At 47.8% G+C, this 27,769-nt stretch overlaps 2 protein-coding genes and 1 pseudogene across 5 annotated transcripts in view; 1 reads left to right on the top strand and 2 right to left on the bottom strand.

Moving 5' to 3' along the window:
• The window catches only part of ABHD2 (abhydrolase domain containing 2), a 108,815-nt gene extending 106,911 nt beyond the window's left edge, over positions 1 to 1,904 (top strand). For 2 of the 3 annotated variants that reach the window (XM_010378644.2, XM_030931334.1), the window contains one exon: positions 155 to 663. In XM_010378644.2, coding sequence (XP_010376946.1) covers positions 155 to 351 — 197 coding nt within the window. In that variant the 3' untranslated portion in view covers positions 352 to 663. Of the gene's footprint in view, positions 1 to 154 lie in introns of all 3 variants that reach the window. The other variant, XM_030931333.1, reaches the window with a different exon arrangement.
• A 3,993-nt stretch (positions 1,905 to 5,897) lies between these two features.
• LOC104674362 lies at positions 5,898 to 7,539 on the bottom strand (annotated as a pseudogene). Its single transcript, XR_004057437.1, has one exon. The product of XR_004057437.1 is annotated as a vesicle-associated membrane protein-associated protein A pseudogene (transcript).
• A 7,685-nt stretch (positions 7,540 to 15,224) lies between these two features.
• On the bottom strand, positions 15,225 to 27,089 carry RLBP1 (retinaldehyde binding protein 1). The gene is made up of 9 exons (XM_010378643.2): positions 26,851 to 27,089; positions 25,026 to 25,148; positions 24,261 to 24,364; positions 23,870 to 23,998; positions 22,436 to 22,640; positions 20,379 to 20,557; positions 17,103 to 17,261; positions 16,058 to 16,168; positions 15,225 to 15,800 (listed from the first exon to the last, which is right to left on the bottom strand). The coding sequence occupies exons 3-9, from the start codon at positions 24,270 to 24,272 to the stop codon at positions 15,642 to 15,644; spliced, it is 954 nt and encodes a 317-aa protein (XP_010376945.2). The 5' UTR covers positions 24,273 to 24,364; positions 25,026 to 25,148; positions 26,851 to 27,089; the 3' UTR covers positions 15,225 to 15,641.
• Between the last annotated feature and the right edge of the window lie 680 nt (positions 27,090 to 27,769).

Raw genomic sequence — 27,769 nt, forward strand, 5'->3', positions numbered from 1 at the left:
AGTGAACAAGGCAGAGTGAGTAGAGATTGAATGCCCACTTAGGTGAGTGCCCCTGTGGGGAAAGCCCAGGCTACCCTAGCCAGCTCACCTCTGCACCTCCTGTCCTGGAGCAAACTAGAGAACAGTAACTCACTCAGCTGCCTTTCCCCTGCAGAGAAACGAGAGAACGTCATGTTTGTGCTGCCTCTGCATGGGGGCCACTTGGGCTTCTTTGAAGGCTCTGTGCTGTTCCCCGAGCCCCTGACATGGATGGATAAGCTGGTGGTGGAGTACGCCAACGCCATTTGCCAATGGGAGCGTAACAAGTCACAGTGCTCTGACACAGAGCAGGTGGAGGCTGACCTGGAGTGAGGCCTCCGGACTCTGGCATGCTCCAGCAGCCCTCCTCTGGAAGCTGCGTCCCCTCTCCCCCTGTTTCAGGTCTCCCATCTCCCTCAGTGACCTGGATCTGACCTCACACCATCAGCAGGGGGCACCCACCATGCACACCTGTCTCGGAGTAGGCAGCTCTTCCTGGGAGCTCCAGGCTATTTTTGTGCTTAGTTACTGGTTTTCTCCATTGCATTATAAGTCATGGTGACAAGTGACAGAGTTCTTGCCCTCTGTCCAGTTTCAGCATCTGGTTGCTTTTAAGCCAAGTACATCTAGTTTGCCTATTAAAAATGTGTCTGAATAGCAATTTTGCTTTGCCACCAAAAGGCTTTTCCCTGAGAACAGTGAAGGGTGTGTGTCATTTTGTGGTGGTTTGTATGTGTCCTTACGTAGACCTTAAAAAGAGCTCACCCTTCCAAGCCAATGCTGAAGACACAGCTCAGCTTGGAAGCCTGAGAAGCCAGGCTTCCCAGGCCAGAGTGTGGCTTCTTATATGGCAAAGGAAATTCCTTTGAGTCACAAGCCAAGTTTTCACCCTATCTTCTAAGATCATTTCCCTACACTTTGCTGCTGCTGAGAGTTACGTGGGGCACTTGTTAAAAATTCAGCCTCCCAGGTCCCTCCCCTCGGAGAGGCTGATTCACTGGGTCTGGGAAGGAGCCTGGGGATTTTAATTTTTGACAAGTGCCCCAGATGATTCTCATCACCAAGCAAATTTTGGAAATGCTGTTCAACAGCGCCCTTAAATTGGAAACATCTTCATAGCTCATTTTATTGAAATTCATAATCAATCAGGGGTGTCCCTTAGCTCCCATGCTCTCCAGAGCAGCAAGGCCAGCTGTGGAGCTGCCTTCGTGTGACCACAGTGTGATGTCTCAGAAGGGCTCTGGGTGGGCTGAGCATCTGGGCTGTGCCCTGGCTCAGCTTTTTACCCTCAACAAAGTCCCTGTGGACTTCAGTTTCTTCACCTCTAAAATGGGGGACTTGGACCAGGTAGATTGCTGAGCTCACTACCAGGTTCAGAGTTCAATGACAAACTCAGTTCACTGAGGTTTGAGAGAACATCCCTCCAGGGGAGCCTGGGAGCTGCTCTCCCAGTCTAAGCATGTAGATATCATCATTTGCCTTTTGTGTGTCTGTGTGTCCCTTACTTGATAAAAAGATGTTTTGGTGTTTTGTTTTTTTTTAAGCACTCACTTGTAATTTTAGTTTTTAAACCCAAGTTCCTCTAACTTTGCTTTTTGATACCAAACAATTCAAAAGTTGGACCTGAGTTTGGAGAAAGATATTTCCAACCTAAGTGGGTATTATTTTGAAACCAGATTTTTAATTTAATAGCCTATATTTGTAGTCTGTTGGATAGGTGTTTCCAAAGTGTGTCTTCTGAAGTGAAAACACAACTCTAGGTTTCAAGTACTCCTTTTCTCCGATCCTGTGGTACTTGAATATCTAAAAACCCTGCACTTTGAAAAATCAGCAGTTGCTATCTGGAACTAAACAGAACTATGACAATTGCCTGGATACTTTAAAAAGATAGTTTCCCTCTTTCATCTCCTTTGACTCCAGGACAGACTGGAATATAAGTAGTGGGTCTGCATGGATGTTTCAGGGATCAAAGGAGCCACCTGAGCACCTGAATGCCAACCCTCAGGGCCACAGGTGGGTGTGGTTTGGGCACGGGTCCAAGTGACTGTGACGGGAACGTCCGTAACCTGAAGAAGTTGTTTTCTGACAATCACCAAATCATCCGAATAACATCAAAAACAGCCCTTGTCTCAGAAAATTGAGATTTCTGTGGTCTCAACTTTGCTTTGGTATAATTTCTGACACTTGCCAACCTCTATCATTATGACTTTCCCCCCGGTGTATTATTTCTCTAATACATTTCCTTTTCATGTTCTTTTAGCACAGACTGGCACTTTACCCCTCAATTTGGAAGCTAGTCTCTCTCCTGTTACTTTTCCCTTCACCCAACTACAGCTGTGATCTTGACGATTGATAGTCATATTTCTGCCACTACTACCTTCATTTCTCAAGGCTTTTTATGAGAACAGGTAAACCAAGCAATAACATTGTAGGATTGAATCACCACCACAGAAGAGCGAGAGGCTCCTTTCATATGCCTGAGGTCACACCCCTTAACCTATTCTGGCAAAATAGTGGCTGGCCCAGGTACTAGCTCCATTCAGAAATTTGGGAAGAGAAAAGACAGCCCTGTTGTCACACAAACCGGTGTGGGGGAGGGTGGAGCCTGGTCTGCATGGCAGTCCTGGTGGCCCCTGTGGAGGACAGGCAGGGCTGGCAGCATAGCCTTTGTTGCTACACAACCGGAATTTGCTCCCCCAGGACTGTGGGAGCCAGTGTCCCAGCTGAACTCTTTTTAGTGTGTGACTCTGAATGGCACTCACATTCCATTTTGGCTCACATGAAATTAACTGAAGCCCTTTGTTCAAGCTTCAGGCTCTTAGGCATGGAAATGCGAATGTGACTGTGGCTGTCTTACAGGAGAATTCTTGTTTGTCCCTGAATGAGAGCACAGAGGCATTGAATTTACAGAGCTGCAAACTTGCCTGATAAATGAGGGAGTGGCAGTTTATAGATAGGTCATCCTTTTTCCTTCCTCCAGGTGTCCTTGCCTTTCTTCCCAAAGTCATTCATTTCTGATGATTATATGAATCCCCCTTTTGCTAGTAAGGTTCTATTTGGGCGAAAACAAGGCTTAATTTTTAAAGAGTATTTGAATATTATATTTTAGAATCAAATTGAGGTGATAAATTGCATCAACTGGACAATTCCATTGCAGGAATAATGTGTTAAAAACCAGTGGGGAGAAGCACCCACATCTCTCCTGTAGTACTCCGTGTCTCATAAGCAATTTGAAGATACTTATAAGTAACTGATTCCAGTCAAATTAGGTTTAACTGACTCAAAAAACTGTGTCAAGTTTCTTTAATGTTTTTATGTTACAAGTGAGTTTAACAGACTTGAAGAAAACTGTTATCTTTTCCTGCAGTGAGTTTACACGAATGATTCCAGATCAGAGTGAAAGCAGAAAGCTGTTGGTTGCAATATTCTTTTAACCTCTCTGCAGCATTTTACGCTTACTGGGAAGCTTATGAGTCACCATAAGAGTGGAAATATACCTGAGTTCTTGTCCTAATGGTCTCTAATTCACATTGGATCATGGGCAAATCACCTCATCTCTCTGAGCCTGTTCCCTCCTCTTAGACCATCTCTAAGACCATTTCATCTATTTACACGTCATTTGCTTGAACATTGCTGAACATCTGTGTGAACTTGGCTTCTCCAGCCCTTGCAGGTGGAAACAGCTATGTCAAAGCTCAAGGCTCATGCTGAGGGGACTTGGAGGGAGGGGGCTTCTGCATTAAGCTTTCCTGGTGAAGACCCTTGATCTTGTCCAAAGCCCTGTGTCTTTGACTGGCTTCTCTTCAGAGTCCCCATTGTCATCGTAAGATCCTTGCTATTCTGAGGGTGGTCTTGTGACTGTGGCAGGTGCTGGCCGCTGGAATGAGGACCCTATCTCCATCCTCCAGTGTGACTCAGCCAGAGCATTGAGAATTCCCAGGGCAGAAATCCTTCCTGCTCAGGCTTTCATTCTAAAACTACGGTCTTCATTAAAGCTGAACTTTCTGGGTAGCTGAGCTTATATGCCCGGCATCTGAATGAGAGCTCTCTTTGTAACTGTGTGACTTGAGATCTATTTTGCCAGCTCCTGAGAAACAATACACGTGTTCTTGTTTGTGTTTGCTCGGCAAGCAGATGTCTGAGATGTAAGAGGCTTTTCTTTTCCTGTGCCATTGATTCCGACTTAGAGCTGAAGTAAAGATCACTGAAACATCACAGCAAGTTGAAGTCACTCATAGGTCTTTGTCCTTTAGGCAGGACAGGAGAGTCATTAAGAAGCATTTCACTGTAGCATTCTGTCACAATATCATCTGGAATTGTTTTCTTTGCCCGGAAAGCCTTAACTTGCCTCTAGAGAATCCCTGGTATTACAAACAATATTGGGGCATTAGAATTCAAATTCTTCTGCTGTGGAAGTTTGAAGCTAAGCTGCAGCAAAACCAGAGAATTTCCTCAAGTGGCCTGAGGCTCTTTGTTATCTTATGCTCCCATCCCTCCCTCAACAATATGAGTGACCCAGAACTAGCCCAAACACCTCAGCTCTGGCCCCTTTTTACCCTTCTTGGCCTTACTCTGCTGTTCAAAGCCACTTTGGATTGCTTGGATGCTTTGAAAAGCCATGAAAAGTAGCCTGCCTGTGGCATTTAGAGGCCAAGCAATTGATGGAAAGTGTTTCTTCTACCTCTGTTATCTAAGCAGAGGGAAGTAAACCCCTTACCCCCCTACTGCCCCCAGTTACCCTAGAATTGCTTCTGCCAAATTGTAGTTGAAGCTAAGGAAGGGGGATCTGGCCCCTGCTGACAGAGGGAACTGGAATGCCACACAAGGCAAGGCCTGCTTCCTTCCCCTCTCTGCTGCTGCTACCTCCGAACGCTGCAGCCCAGGCTTCCTCTCACAGTGGCCCTTGAAAGTAGGCCACAGAGTAGACAGCTGCTGCTTTTGGAAGAGCCAGTCCCCCGTGTTTTCTGAACTGTTTTTCCTAGCATGTATGTGGGTAGAGCTTTCATGCATCTCTAATAAGAAGAAGATGAAGTTAGTTTTTTTTATTCTCCAATTTAAAACTTTTATTTAAAAAGTAAACTATTATTGTCGAAAATGCAAACTTGGGGAGAGCAAAAAGATCACACATAAGGCTGTCACTTCACACTTGGAGGGTTGCACAGCAGCCGGGCAGAGGCGCTCCTCACTTCCCAGACGGGGCAGCGGGTGGCAGAGACGCACCTCACTTCCCAGACAGTGCAGCAGCCAGGCAGAGGCATGCCTCACTTCCCAGGAGGTGGGCGGCGGTGCAGAGGCGCTCCTCACTTCCCAGAAGGTACAGTGGCCGGACAGAGACACTCCTCACTTCCCAGACAGGGCAGGGGCCGGGCAGAGGGGCGCCTCACTTCCAAGATGGTGGGACAGCCAGGCAGAGGGTGGGCAGCCAGCCAGGAAGAACGCTCCTCGCTTCCCAGAGGGTGGGCGGCCAGACAGGCACGCTTCTCACTTCCCAGATGGGCAGCCCCCAGGCAGAGGCCCTCCTCACTTCCCAGATGGGGCAGGGGCCTGGCAGAAGCGCTCCTCACTTTCCAGAGGGTGGGCGGCCAAGCAGAAAGGCTTCTCACTTCCCAGACGGGATGGGGGCTGGGCAGAGGCGCTCCCCACTTCCCAGAACAATTCTTTATGAATTTCATAAAGGACTGAATGTGCAACTGAAACCTGCTAGTGATGATCTGGTAATACACAATTTGTCCAGTAGCCAGTTTGTTTTTATTGTGTTTTCTAACCGTAAGAGATCATTAAATGCAAAGCCTATATGGCGCTGTACACACACACACAAAAATGGTCACCGCAGGCCATACTACCAATGAAATGGTAGGTAAACGAGTCTTTTTCTGGTCAAGAGAAAAAAAAAAAAGAAATAGCACTTTGTATGCTTCACTCTACAAGATGAATTTCACTAGAAAGAATCCAATGAAGGCCGGGCATGGTGGCTCCCGCCTGTAATCCCAGCACTTTGGAGGCCGAGGCGGGTGGATCGCCTGAGGTTAGGGGTTCGAAACCAACCTGGCCAACACGGTGAAACCCCGTCTCTACTAAAAATGCAAAAATTAGCTGGGTGTGGTGGTGGGCGCCTATAATCCCAGTTACTCGGGAGGCTGAGGTGGGAGAATTGCTTGAACCCAGGAGGCAGGTTGCAGTGAACCGAGATCATGCCACTGCACTCCAGCCTGGGGGACAAGAGTGAGACTCCATCTCCAAAAAAGAAAGAATCCAATGAAAATGGCTGCAATTACAAGAAGCGAAGGAAGAGGACTGGTGACGTCTCTGAAGGATGCAGTTGAGGTTGATCCAGGTTTATCCGAATGTGCTACCTTTCTGAGCCTTAAACCTTCATCTCTCAGGTGTCGATTTTCTTCTGATAGCTTCATCATTTCTCCCTGAAGGCTTTTACACTCTTCTATTAGTTTCCTTGTTGCCGTGTCATTAAGTGAAACACTGTGTGGTTTTGGCATGGGTCCCTCTTGTTCAGCTGCATTCAGTGGAACAGCGTTGCTAGGTTCCATGTCATTCAATGTATCATTTTCATTGGGCATTTCAAATACATGTCTCAATTTGGAATCCATTAATTCGTCAGGTTTTGCCTCTTTCCACACAACTTCCATATCTGAAGTGTTCAGTGGAGCAAAAATTGTACCATACACTTGTGTTTACTCTTTTCATTCGGATCATAGTCAAAGGGCTGTAGCATTACTGAAACAGTCACAGTTGACCCTGGGTCAATAATTCCACTGTTGGGCCTCACACAGTACCGGTGAGGCGCTGTAGTCTTCACTTGGAAACACACTTTTCTATCCGATGAATTTCGCAATTTAAGGTTTATAGTGACTACATCTGTGAAGGGGCCTTTGAATTTGAGATCTGTGGGCAGGTCGAGGACCAGGATCTGCTCGTGCTTCGCCATGGCCCTGGAGGTGGACGCCATCAGAGAGACAGCACAGAGCAGGGAGGCGGTTTGCTCACTGGGGGCGGGGGACGATGGCGAGCTGGGAGGGGGAGCGAGTTTGCATCTCTCCTTTTCCTGGTTAGACTCTGTTCAGCCACATTCTTATGTTGGCAGATCTGCTTCCAGATTGACTTTTTGAGAACCATCACTTTCACATTCCTAATTCTGATTTTGTTTTGTTTTGTTTGGGTTTTCTGAAACTTAAAATGCTGCCCTGAAAATACTGTATTTTTGAGTTTGTGTTCTGAAAGCCTCTGTGCTGCTGGATCTTTGCGGGGGGAAATACAGGATCCTTCAGCATTGAGGTGTTTAAGATTTGCAACTAGCAATGCAATTTTTTCTAAATATGGGGATATTTACCTTTAATAAGAAATTATACTAAACAATGATGTCCTTGATCATTTTATGTTCTCATATTACTTTCGATTCTACTATGATTGTGTGGTGGTGAACAAAGATCATTACAAACAAAAACTGTAATTTTGTTATATTTGATTCAATGGAATTTACTTAAAAAATAAAGACTAAAAATGTGGTGTGGCTATGTGTCCTTTGTATAGTGGCAGTTTTCCATCTGAAAGGATTCTTCCTGTGTCTTCACCAAAGTATGAGATTAACGGAAATACACAAAACCCCATTTTTGCACCACAATTGATGTTAGTCCGTCCTCGCAAACAAATACCAAAACCTTGACCGGGCCACAAGCATCTTCACAACACCATCTTCTCTAGGCAAGAAAGCCAAGAACTAAAATAAGTGAAGTTTCTGTTTTCCACTTTTTTATTTTTTAGAGAGAGTTTCTTGCTCTGTGGCCCAGGCTGGAGTGCAGTGGCATGATCACAGCTCACTGTAACCTTGACCTCTTGGGCTCAAGCAATCCTCCTGCCTTAGCCTCCTGAGTAGCTGGGACTACAGGGACTTGCTACTGTACCTGGCTAATTTCTTAGTTTTTAGTTTTTTGCTGCTTTGCCCAGGCTGGTCTCAAACTTGAGTTCAAGCGGTACTCCCGCCTTGGCCTACCAAAGTGTTGGGATTATAGTTGGGAGCCACCATGCCCAGCCTCAGTGTTTTAATCATTTCTTAAAGTGAATCATGAAGACAAAATGCAAGGCAAGGTGTAAATGGTGCTTGCCATGTGTGATTTGTATGCTTTTCCAATAATGTTCTTTGGAAAGACTAGGTGAGGCTGGGTGCGGTGGCTCACGCCTGTAATCCCAGCACTTTGGGAGACCGAGGCAGGTCTGAGGTGAACCTGAGGTCGGGAGTTCAAGACCAGCCTGACCAACATGGAGAAACCCTGTCTCTACTAAAAATACAAAATTAGCTGGGCATGGTGGCACATGCCTATAATCCCAGCTACTCGGGAGGCTGAGGCAGGAGAATCACTTGAACCCAGGAGGCGGTGGTTGTGGTGAGCCAAGATCGCGCCACTGCACTGCAGCCTGGGCACAAGAGTGAAATTCCCATCTCAAAAAAAAAAAAAAAAAAAAAAAGACTAAGTGAACATTTCCCAAGTTAAGAGATTATATTGGGTTGGTTGAGTGCTGGTGGTGTTTTCTTGTTTGAATCTGTCTGAACCCAAGCTAAGGTCTCCTAGGACGAAGCACTGGCTCGGCCAGGAAGGTTGTACCAACCCCAAGAGACACTCACAGCTCCCTTCCCTCTTTGGCCACACAAAACGTTTGTCAAGTTAGGCAGGGTGGGGAGTGTTAGCTTTAGAAGTTGTGCATTAACAAGACCTAAAAATGCCCAGTGCCAGATTTCAAAATTCATCCCTCTCTGGTAAGCAAGCTTCCCCTCGATTCATATCCCCCACAAAATAGCCAGACTATTTTGGCCCAAGAAAACCAACTTGCAAAGAATACTACCTATGGGAAGACTACATGGAAGAGATTTCAGGTCCAGGGCATTAGGTGGGTCAGTGCCAGCTGCATGCCAATGTGGTCAGGCAGGACCAGTAGCACACAGCTGCCCTCTCCTGAGGCAGCTGTACAGCATTTGTGTTCAGTGACACCTCACTCACTGCCCTAGTCATGCTATGTTTTATTTTACCTTTCATTAACAGGCCTCTCTGCTGTAGTCCTATAGGGAGTACTTTCCCTTGGTGAAGATCAAACACCTAACTGGATGGCCCTTCATATGACAGCCTCCCCTCCTCACTTCTCTCTTGGGTGTCTTTAGAGGGAGTTCCATGAAAGTGCTGCCCTATATCGGAGTGGTTGAAAGACCTGACAGGCAATTTGGCCTCGGACTGGTGAACCCCTCCCCCAAAGGGGCTAAATTAAACACCTCTCTCCATGTGGCTTTGTGTCACCCACACCTTCCTTTTGATTCATGCTGCCTACCACATTTACCCCAGCATCTCTACTGACGACTGGTTTCCTCTTAAAGTCATTTCCTCCTCATCTGATGATAGTTGGTGAAATTAACCTGCAATGTATGAAATTCTCATCTCATTGTTTCTTCTCCCTTCTCCTACCTGCACCTCTCCCACCCCCAGAAATAAATAAAACAAACATTGGAGACAAAGCATGAGTGGTAACAGAGCCAAAGAGATTTGGAGCCAGAGGTGCTGGGTCAGGGTCCCATCCTTGCCATTTCTAGCTCTTTGATCCTAAGCAGAATTTAACCTTTATTTATTTATTTATTTATTTATTTATTTATTTATTTATTTATTTATTTATTTTCCTATGGGAATAATTATACTAAAAATGCCTACCTCAGGATAATTGAGAGGTTCAGATGATATTTTTCAGAGTGCCGTTGTTACTTTGGACAGTGGTTTTGGCTTTATCTGTTTGGTTGCCACTCATACGTCATCTCCAAGGTAGAAACTACTAGAAAAGTGTCTGACGTGGTCCAGCTCCACACCAAGGCATCTAACTGATGGACTTCGAGGAAAGCAGAGCCCGGCCTGGTTATAGTTTCCAAAAACATTCCTGGGCTCCGAAGTGCTGAAGAGCCACGTTGTGTGCACTGTCAAACCCTTATCTTTGTCTCTTCCTTCTTCATATGTGGCCACCTTGAGAAATCAAGGTGTACTACGTGTCCTGCCTACTGGCAAGGCAACTTCCGGGCACAGCCCCACAGCGGAAAAAGTTCTGGGACATTTAGCCTATCAGCTGCGGTCTTCCCACAGGACTCCTGCAGCCTTCTTCTCTGTTCTCTGCTCACGTGCAAAGTTTGCCTTTAAACCCACAGATATGAATACTTACTAGAGTGGGTTCCTCCATATCCTCACCTCCATATGTCGACATGCAGGGTTTAGGCAGTGCACATTTGAGACACCTGCAGGGAGGTAGACAACCACTGTTTTGTAAGCATTGATTGCCTTCTCTCTCTCTCTCTCTCTCTCTCTCCCCCCTCTCTCAGGGTCTCACTCTGTTGCCCATTATTAATAGGAGAGCAGTAGTGTGATCATGGCTCAGGCAGCTTTGAACTCCCAGACTTGAGATCCTCCTGCCTCAGCCTCTAGTAGCTAAAACTACACTGCATTTGGCTGATTTTTTTTTTTTTTTTTTATAGGAACAGAGTCTTGCTGTGTTGCTCAGGCTGGTATTGAACTCCTGGCCTCAAGCAATCCTCCTGCCTCAGCCTCCCAAAGTGTTGGGCTTACAGGTGTGAGGCACTGTGCCTGGCCTGATTGGTTGTTTAATGTGCAGTCCCCTGGGGGTCTTGTTAAAAATGCAGATTCTGATGCAGCATGTCTGAGATGTGGCCTTGGAGCTTGGGAGCTCTAAGGTCCAGCCCTCCTTGGACCACCCTTTGAATAGTGAGGCTCCAGGAGATCCCACAGGCTTCCATATCTGACACTTCTGAGCTTCCTAAACTCCAGAGCCAAGCCCCCAACAGAAAGTGGGATCAGAGGCCAGGCATGGTGGCTCAAGCACTTTGGAAGGCTGAGGAGGATGGATCACCTGAGGTCAGGAGTTCGAGACCAGCCTGGCCAACATGGTGAAACCCTATCTCTACTAAAAATACAAAAATTGGCCGAGTGTGGTGGCATGCGCCTGTAATCCGAGCTACTCGGGAGGCTGAGGCAGGAGAATCGCTTTAAGCTGGGAGGCAGAGGTTGCAGTGAGCCAAAATCACACCATTGCACTCCAGCCTGGGTGACAGAGTGAGACTCCGTCTCAGAAAAAAAAAAAAAAAAAAAAGTAGGATCAGCAGTGGTCCACTTCACCTCTTTCCCTGCTAGCTTGAGTTAAGAGAAAGGTATACCTCTTCCAGAAAGGCTTTGCCAGGCCCCCAGGCAGCACTAACCTCCTCCACTTTCCCCTGGGTAAACCTGAGGCAGTGGCCAATCTCATTGAGAAGCTCTCTGAAGCTGGCGCCAGTTTCCTTCCTGAGACCTCCACCCACAGCTTGATGAAATTGCCTCCAGACTCTGCTGTCTGCATTCTCCCAACGACCACATTAGCATGGCAGAAATGCATCGCTGCAACCTTCCAGCTCTCAAATTACTTTGATGAGGCAGAATCCCTGCGTCATCCAAGATGTCCCCAGAAAGGGTCGGGCATAGTGGCTCATGCCAGTAATCCCAGGACTTTGGGAGACTGAGGCGGGAGGATCACCTAAGGTCAGGAGTTTGAGACCAGCCTGACCAACATGGAGAAACCCTGTCTCTACTAAAAATACAAAATTAGCTGGGCGTGGTGGCGCATGCCTGTAATCCCAGCTATTTGGCAGACTGAGGCAGGAGAATCGCTTGAACCGAGGAGACGGAGGTTGTGGTGAGCTGAGATCTCACCATTGCACTCCAACCTGGGCAAAAAAAGCAAAACTCTGTCTCAAAAAAAAAAAAAAAAAAAGAAGAAAGAAAGAAACAAACAAACAAAAACAAACAAACAAAAAAACAAACAAAAAAAAAACGGATGTCGCCAGAAAGGAAGTTGTTATGGGCACCAAATGGTTGTCATAAAATTCATATTTTGTCGTTCCCCTTCCCATAGCAGGTGGCCTTCAAAAGAGTATTTTATTGTCTCTCTCCAATAATGTGGGGGCCATTTGTAGGAATCACACACATAGGCAGCTGGGATTTTGTGAGGCTGAGCACGTCAGATTTTAACACTGGTGGTCTTCAAACACGTTTTCCCAAAAGTGGAACCACCTTCTCGGGCAAGGTCTGGCGCAGCCCACCCAGCTAACCCTCCTGCCCAGCTTGTCCCTGGAGGGGCAATGTCAGGGCACGGCCAGCAGGGGACAGCGCGAGCACACAGTCAGAGCCGGCTCACGGGCTCCCAACCCTGTGGCTTCTTCCTCAGAAAGCCACTGAGTTTTCTTATCAGACGGGGTCCATGAGCTAAGGTCCAAGCCCTGCTGACTTTAGGGACGACCCCAGCATCCCATTCGGGTTTGAGTAGGAGCTAAGGCTGCCCCAAGAGTCTTCTGCTCAGCATGTGCCTGATTTCATTTATATATTTAGAGCTGCCACAAATTCAGAGTGGGCCTGGGCTGTGCCAGGAGGGCACCTGGCAGCTCGGGGCTCGGGGGAAGATGGGAGTCAGTGGACAGGGATCAACCAGTGTTTGCCTCAGACTTGGGACCCAAGTCTTGAGGAACAATTAGAACTATATCATGAAAACGTAAAAGATACCTATTCTTTTTTTCTTTCTTTCTTTTTTGAGACGGAGTCTCGCTCTGTCACCCAGGCTGGAGTGCAGTGGCACGATCTCAGCTCACTGCAACCTCCGCCTCCTGGGTTCAAGCAATTCTCCTGCCTCAGCCTCCCAAGTAGCTGGGATTACAGGTTCCCGTCACCAAGCTCAGCTAATTTTTGTTGTTGTTGTTTTTGTTTGTTTGTTTGCTTGTTTTGAGACAGAGTTTCCTTCTGTCGCCCAGGCTGGAGTAGAATGGCATGATCTCGGCTCACTGAAGCCTCCGCCTCCTGGGTTCAAGTGATTCTCTTGCCTCAGCCTCCCAAGTAGCTGGGATTACAGGTCCCCACCACCACGCCTGGCTAATTTTTGTATTTTTAGTAGAGATGGGGTTTTACCATGTTGGCCAAGCTGGTCTCAAATCCTGACCTCAAGTGATCTGCCCACCTTGGCCTCCCAAAGTGCTGGGATTACAGGCATGAGCCACCATGCCTGACCAAAAATACCCATTCCTTTTAATTATTTAATTCAGCCTCATCACCACCTCCTTCCATCAACACCTCGACGCGGGTCACCAGTGCCCTCCACCTTGGCAAACGCTAGTCTCTATTCCTTTCTCACAGTACCCCAAAGCACCATTGACAGTTCTCGCACTTGAAATACCTTCTTAGCTCCAGATGTTCCTAAGCGATCTCTCAGGGTGAGGCCCCTTCTACCAGAGCAGCTTCACTCGTTTAAGTTGGTGTTGTGTTTTGTTTTGTTGATACAGGGTGTCCCTCTGTTGTCCAGGCTGGAGTGCAGTGGCTGGAGTGCATGGCTAACTGCAGCCTCGACTTCCTGGGCTCAGGTGATCCTCCCACCTCAGCTTCCTGAGTAGTGCGGACTATAGGCGTGCACCACCATGCCCAACTAAATTGTGTATTTTTTGTAGAGGTTTCACCATGTTGCCCAGGTTGTTCTCAAACTCCCAAGTTCAAGCGATCCTCCTGCCTTGGCCCCGCAAAGTGCTGAGATTATAGGCATGAGCCACATGCCTGCCCTTTTTAGGTTTAAATACCAAGATTCCATGTGAGATTTGGTTTGCAAAAAGAAAGCCTCAACTTTTGGGACAAAATCCTCACTGGTTGATCTTCTACCCTTCTGCCCATAATAATTTGCTATGATTCCTCCTCCAGCCTAGGAGTCCTATGTAAATACCATTTTCGTTTTCATGGATTTTATGACCATGGATTGTTGACTGTGAATGTTATAAAGAAGGAAGTTTCTTGGGTAATGAGCATACACTACAAACCGTAGTAGTGAAAGAAAGTATGTAAGAAATAAGTGCATATATATGTGTATATATATATATACCCACACACACATACATATACATTGATATATACATGAACACGTACACAGCCTCACTGAAAAGCAAGAAAGAGAACTCTCAGTGGATCAGAGAAATTCCCAAAGGTGTGAAAGCAGACAGGACCGAATTGAATCCATAGTCCAGAAAACGGTTGGAATATCCTGCCCCAAAAGGTAGGTGTAGCACTTAAGGTGCTTCATACCCACAAAGAATGGAGGTGATCCTACAGGCAAGAGCAGACAAGTCTTGGGTTGATTGACTGGGACACCTTGGTGGGAACAACAAGGCCTCACCTACTGCCACTAGCCAGCCAGTGTCTGCTTCCATGTGGGAAAATGAGTGTAGCATCTTAGAAAAAGTATCTGTCAGTGCTTAGGAGACGCATGCCCAGAAGAAGCCAGCACTTCCCCAAGAGGGAACAGCATGCTCAGCAAACGGCATCTAACAGGGATTCTCACCTACAGAAATGAGCACACACCTGAAAATCATCAAGCACTTGAGGAAAGCCAACTCCATAGAAGGAAAGCATTTGTATTTGTCAAAATATGCAGATTTGGGCCAGGCATGGTGGCTCACAACTATAATCTCAGCACTTTGAGAGGCTGAGGTGGAAGGATGGCTTGAAGCCAGGAGCTGAAGACTAGCCTGGGCAGTACAGCCAGAACCTTATCTCTACAAAAAAAAGAAAAAAGAAAGAAAAATTAGTTGGGTGCAGTGGCATGTGCCTGTAGTCCCAGCTACTCAGTAGGCTGAGGCAGGAGGCTTGCCTGAGCCCAGGAGTTTGAGGTTGCAGTGAACTATGATAGCACCACTGCACTCCAGCCTGGGTGACAAGTGAGACCCTGTCTCAAAAAAAAAAACAAAAAAAAAAACCACGCAGATGTGGAAAGTGTAAGTTCATCACTGTAACGTGCCTGAGAGTGAAGACAAAAAGAGAGCTTTACTCTGTAACTTGAGGACTGAGTGAGCTCAGAGAAGATGCCACCTATGAATCTAAGTAGATCCGTCCATCCAGGCAAGGAGGAGGAGACAGCGTTTGTTGGAGAGACCCCCTCTCCCAGACAGATGGAGGGAACGTGACTGCCACCCTGGAAAGAGGTCCAAGTTCCTGACCATCCCACACAAGTCAGACTGTACCTCACCAAGGGGAGCAGGCCACCCCTGAATGAAGCCACTTCCAGGCCTCTTCCACCCTGGAATTCTGTGTGGAAAACCCCTAGCCTGCCTAGAGGCCACCAGGACTGCTGTGTTTGCCAAATCATTTGAACATATGTCCTCCCTCTTTTATCTTCTTTTATTGCATTTTTGCTAGGAGTAGGGGGATATTTTAACCCAGGCTCCTTGCCTGTTTTCACAGACTCTTAAGTCGTAAAACTCTGTTACAAAGGAAATGATTGAGAAAACGAATTAGAGTCTTTGAAATACAATCTCACACAAAAATCACTGTCTTAAAGCTTCAAGGGCGGCTGGAAATATAACTACCCCCAGTTCTTCTTGTTCAAGGGAATTCCCCCTCCTTTATTCCCCATTCCCCACCTTGAGAACAGGGTGACATCTGAGGTCACTCAGGCTTAGGGAGTCTAAGGGGGGACCACAGTCATCTCAAGCAGCCCTTTCCTAGCTTTGGGTCCAGGACAGTTGAGGAGAGGCCCAGGCATTCTAACTACAGTTCAGCTGGCAGGAGATGTTTTCAGAAGGCTGTGTTCTCAGCTTGGGCCCGGGGGCCAAAGAGCTGCTCAGCAACAGCTTTGCCATCATACTTGGGCAGCGTGCCCCCAAAGTCAGAGGGCAGGATGTTCTCATCAATCTCCTGGTAGAAACCAGAGAGGTCATCTCCGTGGACAAAGACCTGCAGGGAAGCAAGGGAGAGAGAGAGCTGAGTTGGAGGAGGTGCCCTAAGGAGGAGGGTTGAGGAAGGAAAGGGGCAGGAGGACAAAGCCCCATCATGTGCAATCTTTGCCTGGCGACATCCCTCTCCGCAGGTCTCCATATTGGGTGTCAGTGGGATCCACGTAGCTCAGGACCATGGTAGAGTGTGAGGAGGGCTCAGATGGGGCCCCACCCTCGGCCCTCTTGTCTCATTGTCTGGGCGGCCCATGTACTCACCCTCTCAAGCAGCTTGCTCTTCAAGAAGGGCTTGACCACATTGTAGGTCGTGGTGAAGTACCATGGCTGGTGGATGAAGTGGATGGCTTTGAACCGGGCTGGGAAGGAATCCTGCAGTGACAGAGAGACATCCCATTCCCCATGGCCCTGATGACCTCTGAGGCTCCCACTCATTCCCTGCTGCCTCTCCTCATGGCATAGAACAGACTTGTCCAACATCACAGGGCTGCCCTGGAGAAGAGCCCACTGAAGGTCCTATTTCCAGGCCAGCAACTAGGGATCCCTGGCTTTACTGTGGCCCAGACTGCAGGGAGGAAGCCCCAAGATTCATATGACCCAACCCTCTCCCTGCTGATGCAAATAAAACCAGGAATTAGGTCAAGAAATGAAAGTAGCCTTTCTTGGCCTTTTGGTGAGTGTTTTCAAACCCACTTGCCTGCCGAAGGGACTGCAAACTATTACAAACCACAGGAACACTCTTAACATCCGTCATTGTCCATCAGCCCCTCCCACGACTTCCACCTCCCACCCCTCCTTTCCCAAATACACGGAGCAGATCCAAGATGGCTCTAAGAAAGGACTCCTGACATGTCAGCATATATAAGAATGAATTATCAGAGGGCTAGTGATATCTCTTTCTCAGGGTGAATCCACATTCAAAGAGAGGCAGTGCGACATATGTGGACAGACAACATGGGATTACAGGTCAGAAGATGCAGGTTCAAGTCTGGCCTCTGCCACTTGATTGCTGTGTGACCTTGAGATGTCACTTAAATCTCTGAGCCTTCGTTTCCAGGTTTGAAAAATGAAGCAGGGAAGGAGGGAAAGAATGCTCTCAAGGAGTCAATGGAAAAATGAAAGTGAATACTTGGCAAACTGTCAATCACTATGCAAGTGCTTGTGGTTAGGACTGTGACTGGCACTGCTCTTTATGGCATGAGATGGTCTAAATTCTCAGGTCCCTGCAAGCACCATGAAAGGAGGCCCAGCCTCTCAGCCTCCCCAGATGTGGGAGGCTCCTGTGCGACAGAGCTCTAAGCCTCACCTGGAGCATGTCCACCATCTTCCTGAGATCTGAAGTCCGGAGACTAGCAGCCTGCTGCATGGTAAAGCCTTTGAAGTTCTCAATGATGCAGAATCCATTAATTTGAGTTTCCTCATTCTCCAGCAGCTTCTCCAGGATGAAGCAATATGCCTGCAAGATCTTGGGCACAGAGAGAACAGGCTGTAAGGCCTAACCCGCAACAATAATTAAGGCTTGAGGTCCTGAGGGGAGAGCTAATTGGTACATTCTTCATTCTTCATTGCTGCAGGCTTTGATCTCAGACATTCCACTTCTGCGAATGTATACCAAGAAAATAAGCTTGAATGTCACATCCATGGTTAGAGGCCAGAAGGTTTATCCCAGTACTCTTAACAATAGTGGGAACATTGGAGACAACCTAAATGTCCAACAATGGGAACTGGTGAGATTATGGTACATTTATGCCATGGAATGCTCTGGAACAATTAAAAACAATATAGAAGACTAATAATACAGGAAAATGTGCATGATATATTATTGTAGAATATAATACCATTATTATAAGAAAAATGTGTGAGCTGGGCATGGTGGCTCACGCCTGTAATCCTAGCACTTTGGGAGGCCAAGGGGGGTGGATCATCTGAGGTCAAGAATTCAAGACCAGCCTGGCCAACATGGTGAAACCCTGTCTCAACTAAAAATACAAAAAAATTAGCCAAGCGTGGTGGCAGGCACCTGTAATCCCAGCTACTTTGGGAGGCTGAGGCAGGAGAATCACTTGAACTTGGGAGGCAGAGGTTGCAGTGAGCCGAGATCACGCCACTGCACTCCAACCTGTGTCAAAACTGTTTCAAAAAAAAGAAAAATGTGTGTGCATGTGTGTGTGTATATGTGTGTGCATACACGTATAAAAAGATTGAAAGGATGTCAATGGTAGAGCTCTCTGGGTAGTAGAATTGCAAATGATTTTAAATTTGTTTGTAATTTTTTTTTTTTTGAGGTGGAGTCTTGCTGTGTTGCCCAGGCTAGAGTGTAGTGGTGCCATCCCGGCTCACTACAACCTCCGCCTCATGGGTTCAAACGATTCCCCTGCCTCAGTCTCCTGAGTAGCTGGGATTACTAGCGCCTGCCACCACGTCTGGCTAATTTTTATATTTTTAGCAGAGACAGGGTTTCACCATGTGGGCCAGGCTGGTCTCGAACTCCTGACCTCAGGTGATCCACCTGCCTCAGCCTCCCAAAGTGCTGGGATTACAGGCATGAGCCACTGTGCCCAGCCAATTTTTTGTATTTTCTAAAATGAGTAGATATCACTTATGTAATAAGAAAAAATATGTATTTAAGTCTCTTTCGTAATACACACAGATACTCAGGTGTGTGCTTCAGCTCTACAGCCTGTGTCTTATTTAATGGGAAAACACTACAGGCATCCTTACTAAGATCAGGAATTAGATAAGGATTTCACCATCTCTGCCACCATTTAATTCTATGTTGAACGTACTAACCAATGCCATCAATTTGTTTAAAAAAAAAAAAAAAATCAGGGGCATGAGAAGTGGAAAGGAAAAAGAAAAACTATCTTCTCTACTTACAGATAGTATTATAGTATACTTAGAAAACCCCAGAGAATCCATTATAAAACTAACATAAATTTTAAAAGAGTTCAGTAAAATAGGGGGATATACAATTAAAAAACAAAAACAATAACCTTCATTTATACAAACAATAACCAACTAGAAGATATAATGGAAGAAGGAGCCCCATTTTTAGCAATGAAAACAAAATTAATACCTAAGACAAATTTAATGAGAACTGTGCAGGACATTGTGAGGAAAAAATTTAAAAATTTTTATTTTTCAGAAACAGAGTCTCTCTCTGTCCCCCCAGCTGAAGTGCAATGGCACAATCATAGCTTATGAAGAAACCTTTAAAACACTCCTGAAAACTTGAAAGTTGACTTGAATAAAACAAGACATCTCACGTTTGTGGATAGGACAACTGGCCAAGAATGTGACATTCTGAAAGAAGCCAGTTCTCCCCAAGCTCATTATTTATGTTTAATATTATCCCCAAAAACATACTCCTAATATTTCTCCTAAAGCTAGACAAATTAATTCTAAATCATAGATCATGGGGAAAATGAACATGTAGAAGTAGCTAGAAAAGCCCCCCAAAAAGCAGAGCAGTAAGGACAAAACTAGCCCTAACAGATCAAACATGCCACAAAATCCCTATCATCAAAACAGTATGATATTGGAGTGTGAACAGATAAAGAGGCCAATGGAACAGAATAGAAAGTCCAGAAAGAGACCAAGTACATATGAAAATATAAAATATGATAAAGATGGCATTTCAAGTCATTGAAAAAAGATGGACTTTTTAATAAATTGTGTTGGCACAACTAGATAGCATTATCTAAAATTAGTTTGGGCCAGGTGCTGTGTCTCATGCCTGTAATCCCAGTACTTTGGGAGGCCGAGGTGGGCAGATCACTTGAGCTCAAGAGTTCGAGACCAGCCTGGTCAACATGGTGAAACCACGTCTCTACTGAAAATACAAACATTAGCGGGGCATGGTGGCGTGTGCCTGTAATCCCAGCTACTTGGAAGGCTGAGGCGTGAGAATCGCTTGAACCCAGGAGGAGGAGGTTGCAGTGAGCTAAGATCATGCCACTGCACTCCAGTCTGGGTGACTACAGCGAGACTCCATCTCAAAAATAAATAAAATAAGTTTGTAGCAGTTTTTTTTTTAAATTAAAGGAATATTTTTCAGGCTCAGTGGCACATGCTGAAGCTCTCCCAAGACAAACCCTAATTCCCCCACTTGGGGCAGCCCCCTTAACGGCTCAGACAAGCAAAATTGTGTACATATATAAGCACAAAGAACTCGGGCTCCTAAATAGACTGGAACCTGTGCTTTCCAGAATCTCTTCCAGCCTATAGTCCACTAATTCCTGTTCTCGCTGTTGCTCTCGGCTTTTAGCATTTGGCAGGGCAGCCCCCAGCTTGTGGCACACAGCTGTTACCCCTGCTTGGCACTTGGCTGGGATACCCAGGAAGAGCCACGTATTCTTGACCATCAAGCCCCACCTGCAAAGCTGCTGGGTTTTCCAGCTGCCCTGGCACATCCTAGGACTTCTCTCCCTGCCTGGAAAGGGCTTGGTGGCAGGTGGCTGCCCACCTTTCCCCCTCTACAGACCTTGCCTCCTGGGGAACCAGAAATGAGGGCCCAGTAGAGGCCAGGGTTGAGGGAGGGAACCCAACCCATGGGGTGGGAGCCAGGCAAGCCCCCACTAACCTCATCAAAGGTGATTTCTTGACTTTGCCAGTTCTCAATGTTGAAGAGCATGACCACTCGGCCATACTTGTCCCGACTAGAGAGGACACCAGGGTAGCCAGCTTCAATGGTACAGCGGACAGCCTCTGGGGATAGGCTGTCAAAGAGCTCAGGGTACTGCAGCCGGAAATTCACATAGCCTGGAGGAAGGAGAGCAGAGGAAACCCCTCAGGGAGCCATCCCAGCCCTACCCCATCCCACCTAGTGGGACTCAGAGACCTGGCCTCCTGCCTGGCTCTTCCACATATGTCCTATGTGTGACTGAGCTGGCTACTCAACCTATCTGAGCCCCATGTTGCCTCTCCAAAAAACGGGATCTCGATATTGGCCTATCTATTCTAGATAGTCTAGATAGTGGCCTATCTCACCAAATTGTTGTGGCAATCAAATGATTCAAGGTGTAAACATCATCATAAGCTTCTGCAAACATGAAGCATAGTCCTAAATATGAGGATAAGCATTACTTGTTATTTTCTTCCCCATGGGGACAAGGCACAGGGCACAGGATAAGCTGAGTGGTGAGGTGTGCACAGGGCTGGGGAGAAGCTCCCAAGGAGAATCCAAACCCCAAGCAGGACACAGAGCCCTTCCTGATTTCAGCAGCACCTTTACAGTCCACAAACTCCATCCTTACCCATCCTGAGCAGTTCCCCACTTCTGTGGCCCGCACCACCAAACTTGAGCCCCTCGAGGAGCTGGGCACATCTGCCAAGAGACTGCCACATCAACTCACTCACTGCTCTGGAATACTCTGGGCACCTCCCACCCCCTGGCCTTTGTCTTTGCTGTTCCCTCTGCCCCGGCTGCTCTTCCCCACAGATATCTCATTTCCTTTGGGTTTTTCTTCAGAAATTCCCTTTGCACTGGGACTTCCTTGGCCACTTTATCTAAAACTTCAACCCCTCAAGACTTTATATCCACCTCCTTAATTTCTTTCCTTATTCCTTACCATTATTTAACCCTATATAATTTTACTTTATTTATCGGATGTATCGTTTCCACCATTAGAATGTAAGTCCCACCAGGGCACGGAACTCTTGTCTGTTTTGTCTCCACTGCATCCCTTGGCCTAAAACAGTTCTTGGCACAGCATGGCCCTGAATTACCATTTGGAGAAGGAAGAAGTAAGAAAAGGAAAATCATTAGCCTGCAGAGGGTCCGCTCAGACCCCATTTCCCTCCACCAGTGCCTAAGATTTGATTTCTTGAGGGACCCCCCCTTTTTTTTTTTTTTTTGAAATGGAGTTTTGTTCTTGTTGCCCAGGCTGGAGTGCAATGGCATGATCTCAGCTCACCGCAGCCTCTGCCTCCCAGGTTCAAGCGATTCTCCTGCCTCAGCCTCCCAAGTAGCTGAGATTACAGGCATGCACCACCACGCCTGGCTAGTTTTGTATTTTTAGTAGAGATGGGGTTTCTCCATGTTGGTCAGGCTGGTCTCGAACTCCCGACCTCAGATGATCTGCCCACCTCGGCCTCCCAAAGTGTTGGGATTACAGGCATGAGCCACCGCACCCCGCCGATGATTTCTTGAGGCATCCTGTCTTCATCCAGCCAGCAGTGCCTGGGCAGTTCTGTCCCCGGGGCTCATTCCCAGGTCTGACACCATCTTCAGTTCCACTGCACGTAGGGCTTAGGTAACTGCCTTCAGCGAGGCACTATCCACCTTCCTGCAGCATTCGAGAGCCAAAGCTTAGGTTCTCATGGTGGGGTTCTGGAGGGGAAACTCCTCCCCTCGTCAACCAAATGGGGTACCCAAGTTTTACTCATTGAATCCCAAGACTGAGAGAGAGTTGGAAGGACTCAGACCTCTAGGAATCTGCTCCTGACACACTTCATTCATTCATTCATTCGTTCGTTCATTGTCAGAGCTGACCCACTTTACAAGTAAGGATATGGCGGCTCAGAGAAACAGACTTGCCCACGGTATGGAAGCGGGCCTTTTCAGTGCCTGGGTGAGAGTGGATACCATCCTCATGGCCTCCCGTCCTCTCAGAGCCGTCCCTTCAGCACGGGCCTCACCTCTGAGCAGCTCATAGGCACGGCCCACGTTGAACTTTCGCGCGCGGATGAAGCGCAGGAAGAAGCCGCTGTCCTTCTCTTGCATCCTCTCCGCCACGGCCACGGCCAGCTCCTCCCCCGAGGCCGCCTGCGCCTGCACCATCTCCTGCAGCTCTCGCACTGCCTCCTCCCGGGTCTCCTCTCTCTCATTCAGCTCATCCTTGGCCTGGATCAGGGTGGGGTGTGCATGAAGTTAGACTTAGGTGCGGGTGAGGGGTAGGACACGCAGGTGATGAGTCTCCTGCCAAAGCTGAGGGGGCCCAGAGGTCTGCAGCCGCAGCCCTTGCTCTTCTGCCCCAGGGGCAGCAACTGTACTGGCAACATCTGAGATTGTTGTGTGTGGAGAGAATTCGGTCAAACTGTTCATCCTGGATATTTGCAGAATATGGCCAACAGTCTAAATGTTTCTAAAAATGACTGCCTACACTAACTGAGCCTTTGCCCAGCAACCTAAGTCCCTTAAATGCATTGTGTTTTTCAATCTGCCACAGACCATCATGGTTGGTGTTCTTATCCCCATCTCTCAGATGAGCAGACTGAGGCTCATAAAGGTGAAGATATTCTTGCTCAAGGTCACCCAGAGAGAAAGGAGTGGAGCTGGGACTCCTCTTTTCATCACTTCACTCTGCTGCCTCTCAGGCTTGGTTCTGATTTTTTCAAAAACTCAGCTCTCCAGCAGATGGCAGCCTGCCTCCTGCCCAGAGCCTCACATTCCTCCCCTCTGCTGGGTCAGGAGAACTCCTCCATGCACCTCAGACAGCTCTCTGGAGGGAAGGGAAAGGAGGGGGAGTCAAGTGTGAAGGAGCTAATAGCACGTTTCCCTTGAGATGCCCAAGGAAGCAGAGATGGAAGCTGGGAGCCCAGGCTCAGTTCGGCCACTTCTCATCCTCCCCAGCAGCCCTAAGACAGCTCTGTCAGCCTCCACAGAGCACAGTCTGATCATCTCTGAGCTAGTCCACCAACCGTCTTTCACAGGTACAGAGGGCAAGACCCAGAGATGGAAAGCAATCTGCTCAAGGTCACACAGCAAGCTGAAAGTAGGTCTGGTTCTGGAACTCACGTCTCTTGCCTGTCTAGCAGGGGCAGCATTTGGATGCTTGTTCCCTGGGGCCATTTCCAAACCAATGCTCCTCATATTGAGTCTAGTTTAGAGGGCCCTAGTTCCGAGGCTCTGGGCTGTAGTCTTGGGTTGGGCTAGACTGGCTGAGTGTCTGGTCAACCCAGTTGCTGCCATAGCCGTGACCACCAGGAAGGACCCTAGAACAGGCCAGTCTATCAGGTCCAGGATGATCTGGAGTGCCAGGGCTAGACCCTTTCACAGAACAGAGAATGCGGTCATGTTCCCCTCATGTTGCCTCCCTAGGCTGCTCCTCCCCGCACTGTCAGCCACCTCACCTTCTGCAAGGTGTGGCGGGGCAGCTGGCTGCACGGGCCAAAGACAGGTCCATGGTCCTTGGTTGTGAGCTGCTCCAGTTGGGCACGGAGCTCCTGTTCCTCTTCAGGTACCATGCGGAACGTGCCCACCTGGGCAAAGAAAGGAAAAACAGGAACAGCCAACTCCATCAGCCTAAGCCAGCTATGGGAATGGGCCTGTTCAGACATTTAATTTTTTTTCCCAAGGTCATTGTTAAGCCTCCTCCTCTTGTGGGGGTCAGGACCCACACCGAGGTTATATGAGTGTGTGCCTATATTCCTGGGCAGAACAGAAGATAGAGAAGTGAGGAGGGAGGGAGAGGGAAGAGAAGGAAGGTGGGTGGAGGGGAGCCCTGGAGGACACGGTACTTACCCCTTCTGACATATTGCCTCTGGAAGACACAGAGTCCTTGGAAAAAGAAGGGATCTGCTTTCTCTGTCCTGGCCTCTCCAGTCGGCCCCTTCAGGAAGTCAGGGCTGCAAGGGGTTAGAAAAACCATTTTGTTATTGTCTCAGAACAGTGGATCTCAAACTTTCAATTGCATCAGAATCACCCAAGGCATTTGTTAGAAATGCAGGTGCCTGGGCCCCAACTTCCACGATTCTGACTCTGAAGGTGCAGGCTGGGGCCTAGGAACCTGCAATTTAAAGCACTTCCTGGTGGCTCGGAGGGAGATGGGTCTTGGGCTACACTTTGGGAAACACTGTTTGGACAAGGCACAGACACGAATAGCTCAGTCCTCAGATGTTACAACAAGTTGGCCCTGCCAGGAAAAAAAGAATCTGGCTCTATTCTCAATGACACGATCACTGCAGGATAAGGCAATCTCTCCTCTCTCTGTGGCCATCCTTCTCCAGGCCAAAGGGGTCCCTCAGAAACTTCACAGCCTAGTGGATGGCCCTTTCCCCAATGCATTCGTTCTCAAGGTGGGTGATGACCAGTTACGTAAGTACATAACCATGAAACTGGAAGTGTGTTCTGTGCTTTGTGATGCACTAAGTACTTTCAAATCCACTCTCTCAGACCCAGGGTCAGCATTATTATTCCCATTTTACATAGGAGGAAACAGAGGAGGGGGAATAAGTGACTTGTCCAAGGTAACACAGCCAAAAAATAGCCAGGGATCAGGACTCAGACCCAAGTTGTGACTTCCTGTCAGCACCAAGAGGCAGCCTGCTGTGGCGCAAAAGTCGGACCTGGATTCAAGTTCTTCTCTTCCACTTGCAGGCTGTGTGATTTAACCTCAGTCTTGGTTGTTCCCTGTAAAGTAGGATGGAAGAGTTATGAGATGTAGTTAAATGGACACATAAGTAATGCTTGATTACCAGAACAGATCCCATTCATGGCCCACATGACAACCTGCTTCCCCAGTAGGTATTTTTGGAGACAGCTCTTCTGTTTCCAGGTTTTCTCTCCTGCCTAAATGTCCTGCCTAAGTGCCTTCAGGAACCTTTCACCATCCTGCTCCTACCTGTGACCAGGTTCCATGGTCAGTTCAATCAGCGAGTCACAATTGGTAAGGGACAGAGCTGGGACTTGAACCTATGCCCACCTGACACCAAGTCTTTTTTTGACACCTAGAGCCAAGACATCTGCAGACAAACTCCCTAGGAGAGCTGGCATCATAGAAACCTTAAAGGTTAGGGAGACCTGGGTTTGAATCAGGCTTTGTCAGTTACGACTTGTGTGATTCTAGCAAGTTATTTAACCTTTCTGGGTCTCAGTTTCCTCATCGGCAAACTGAGGATAATAAAGTACCTACCAAAAAGAACTGTCATGAAAACCATATAATTTCTGCAATGCTCCTGGCACAGTGTCCTGTTCTAAAACATAGTTCCCCTTCTCTTTCTTAGCTCCATATTGATCATTACCCTAACTTGCACAAAGAGACTTGGAGGACCCCCAAAGAGTATCTGAGGGTCCCCCATTTCCTGCTCCTTCCACTCCACAGCCCCAGCAAGCACAGGGAAGTTCTGGGGGCCATAATCCACCCACAGGAACTAAATCTAAGCCATCTTTCTGGCTGATGGACGTCCAGATAGGTGGGCACAGAGATAGACAGACTGAAATGCTACTGTGCTATCAGTTGGGTTTTGCTGGAACAGGAATGGAAATGGAGAGGCCCTGGGGAGCCCAGACAAGAGGGACAGTGACTAGACACCCCCAGCCAGTTGTGCAGACCATCAGAATGAGATCCTAGATCTTAGGAATACAGGGTTCAAGTCTGTCCAGCAACTCTTTTCTAAATATGCCCAAGCTGTTAACTTTGAGTTTTAAAAATACTGATTTACAAGCTGTACACAATGAAAAAATGCCTATCCCTTGCACCATGCCAATGCTGTTCCCTGCCATCTCAGGTTGCCAATGAAAATACAGAATGCCCAGTTAAATGTGAACTTTTTGTTGTTGTTGTTTGTTTGTTTGTTTGTTTGTTTTTCTGAGATAGAGTTTCGCTCTTGTTGCCCAGGCTGGAGTGCAATGGTGCGATCTCAGCTCACTGTAACCTCTGCCTCCCAGGTTCAAGCGATTCTCCTGCCTTAGCCTCCTGAGTAGCTGGAACTACAGTTGCCCACCACCATGCCCAGCTAATTTTTTGTATTTTTAGTAGAGACAGGGTTTCTCTATGTTGGCCAGGCTGGTCTTGAACTCCTGACCTCAGGTGTTCTGCCTGCTTTGGCCTCCCAAAGTGCTGGGATTACAGATGTGAGCCACTGCACCTGGCCTACATGTGAACTTTTTTAATACTGAAAATGTATTTGCTGTTCATCTGAAATTCACATTTAACTGGGTGTCCCGTATTTTTATTTGCTAAATCTGCCATCAGATTGGTCTGGCTCAACCTGGAGAATGGCCAGGTGGTTTCAGTTTTACAGGCAGCTTGGGATGTGGTCTCCCTGCTCCCCTGAGTCCTCACCCCAGTCCTGGGCTCCCTGGCCCAGGCAGGCCCCAGGTATTGACTTACCTGCCAGGTCGGCGGCTCCTCCTTGGGGCCACCTGGTACCTGAATGTCCTGGAGCTCTAGAGGTTGCCTCTGCTGGAGGCGTGGTCCAGTCAGCAGGTTGGGATTAGTGTGTCATGAGGAACTTCTCACCGCCCACAGTTTCCGTTAAATCGGGCTCACAGGAGGCCCAGAGTGGGGCAAAGGAAGACCCGGAGAGAGATGGGAGAGGGGAGAGGCCTGGGCCTGGCTGGTGGCGCATCAAAGCCCTCTTTTGTGTGCTGCTGCTCTGGAGTTCCTGCTCAGCCATGTGGAAGCCCGGTCGTGGGGCTGGGATCTGGGCCAGTCCCATTCCCTCTTTTCCCTGCCCTCTTTCTCCTCAAGATCCCAGGGTGGGGTTGCTGAGAGAGCACCCCTCCTCCCTCCGCCCCAGGGTAACAAGAGGTGAAGGGAAATTGTACATGTGATTACATCTACAGTGGAAGCTCCGGCAAATCCAAGCCTATTGCCCACCCCTCTCCCAGTCAGCAGGACCTGGCATGGTAGTTTTCACCTCTGCAGTGAGTGGGATCAGTTGGGAAATGTGGCTGGTTAAGGCCAAGCAGGGAGAGGACAAGACAGGCTGAGCCTCCTTCTGGGCAGTGTGGTGCAGCGAATGGCATGCCTCGGAACCAGACTGCCCACTTGTAAAGCCTCGCTGGAGCATCTTCTGGCCGTGAGACGTGACTTCAAAACTCAGTGGCTCAGTCTTCTCCTCTAAGAAGTGGAGAAAACTAGAGGACCAGGCTCATGACTTTAGTGTGGATGAAATGGCAGTAAAGTGCTTATTTCAGGGGTTTAGCTGCCTGACACTTAATAAGTCCTCTGGAAAGGTCGATTACTCCGAATACAGAATCAGTAGGCACCTAACTGGAGGGAACGTATTATTCAACCCTTTATACAG

The sequence above is a fragment of the Rhinopithecus roxellana genome, chromosome 5 (assembly GCF_007565055.1).
Source record: "Rhinopithecus roxellana isolate Shanxi Qingling chromosome 5, ASM756505v1, whole genome shotgun sequence".
NCBI classification, from domain to species: Eukaryota; Metazoa; Chordata; class Mammalia; order Primates; family Cercopithecidae; genus Rhinopithecus; species Rhinopithecus roxellana.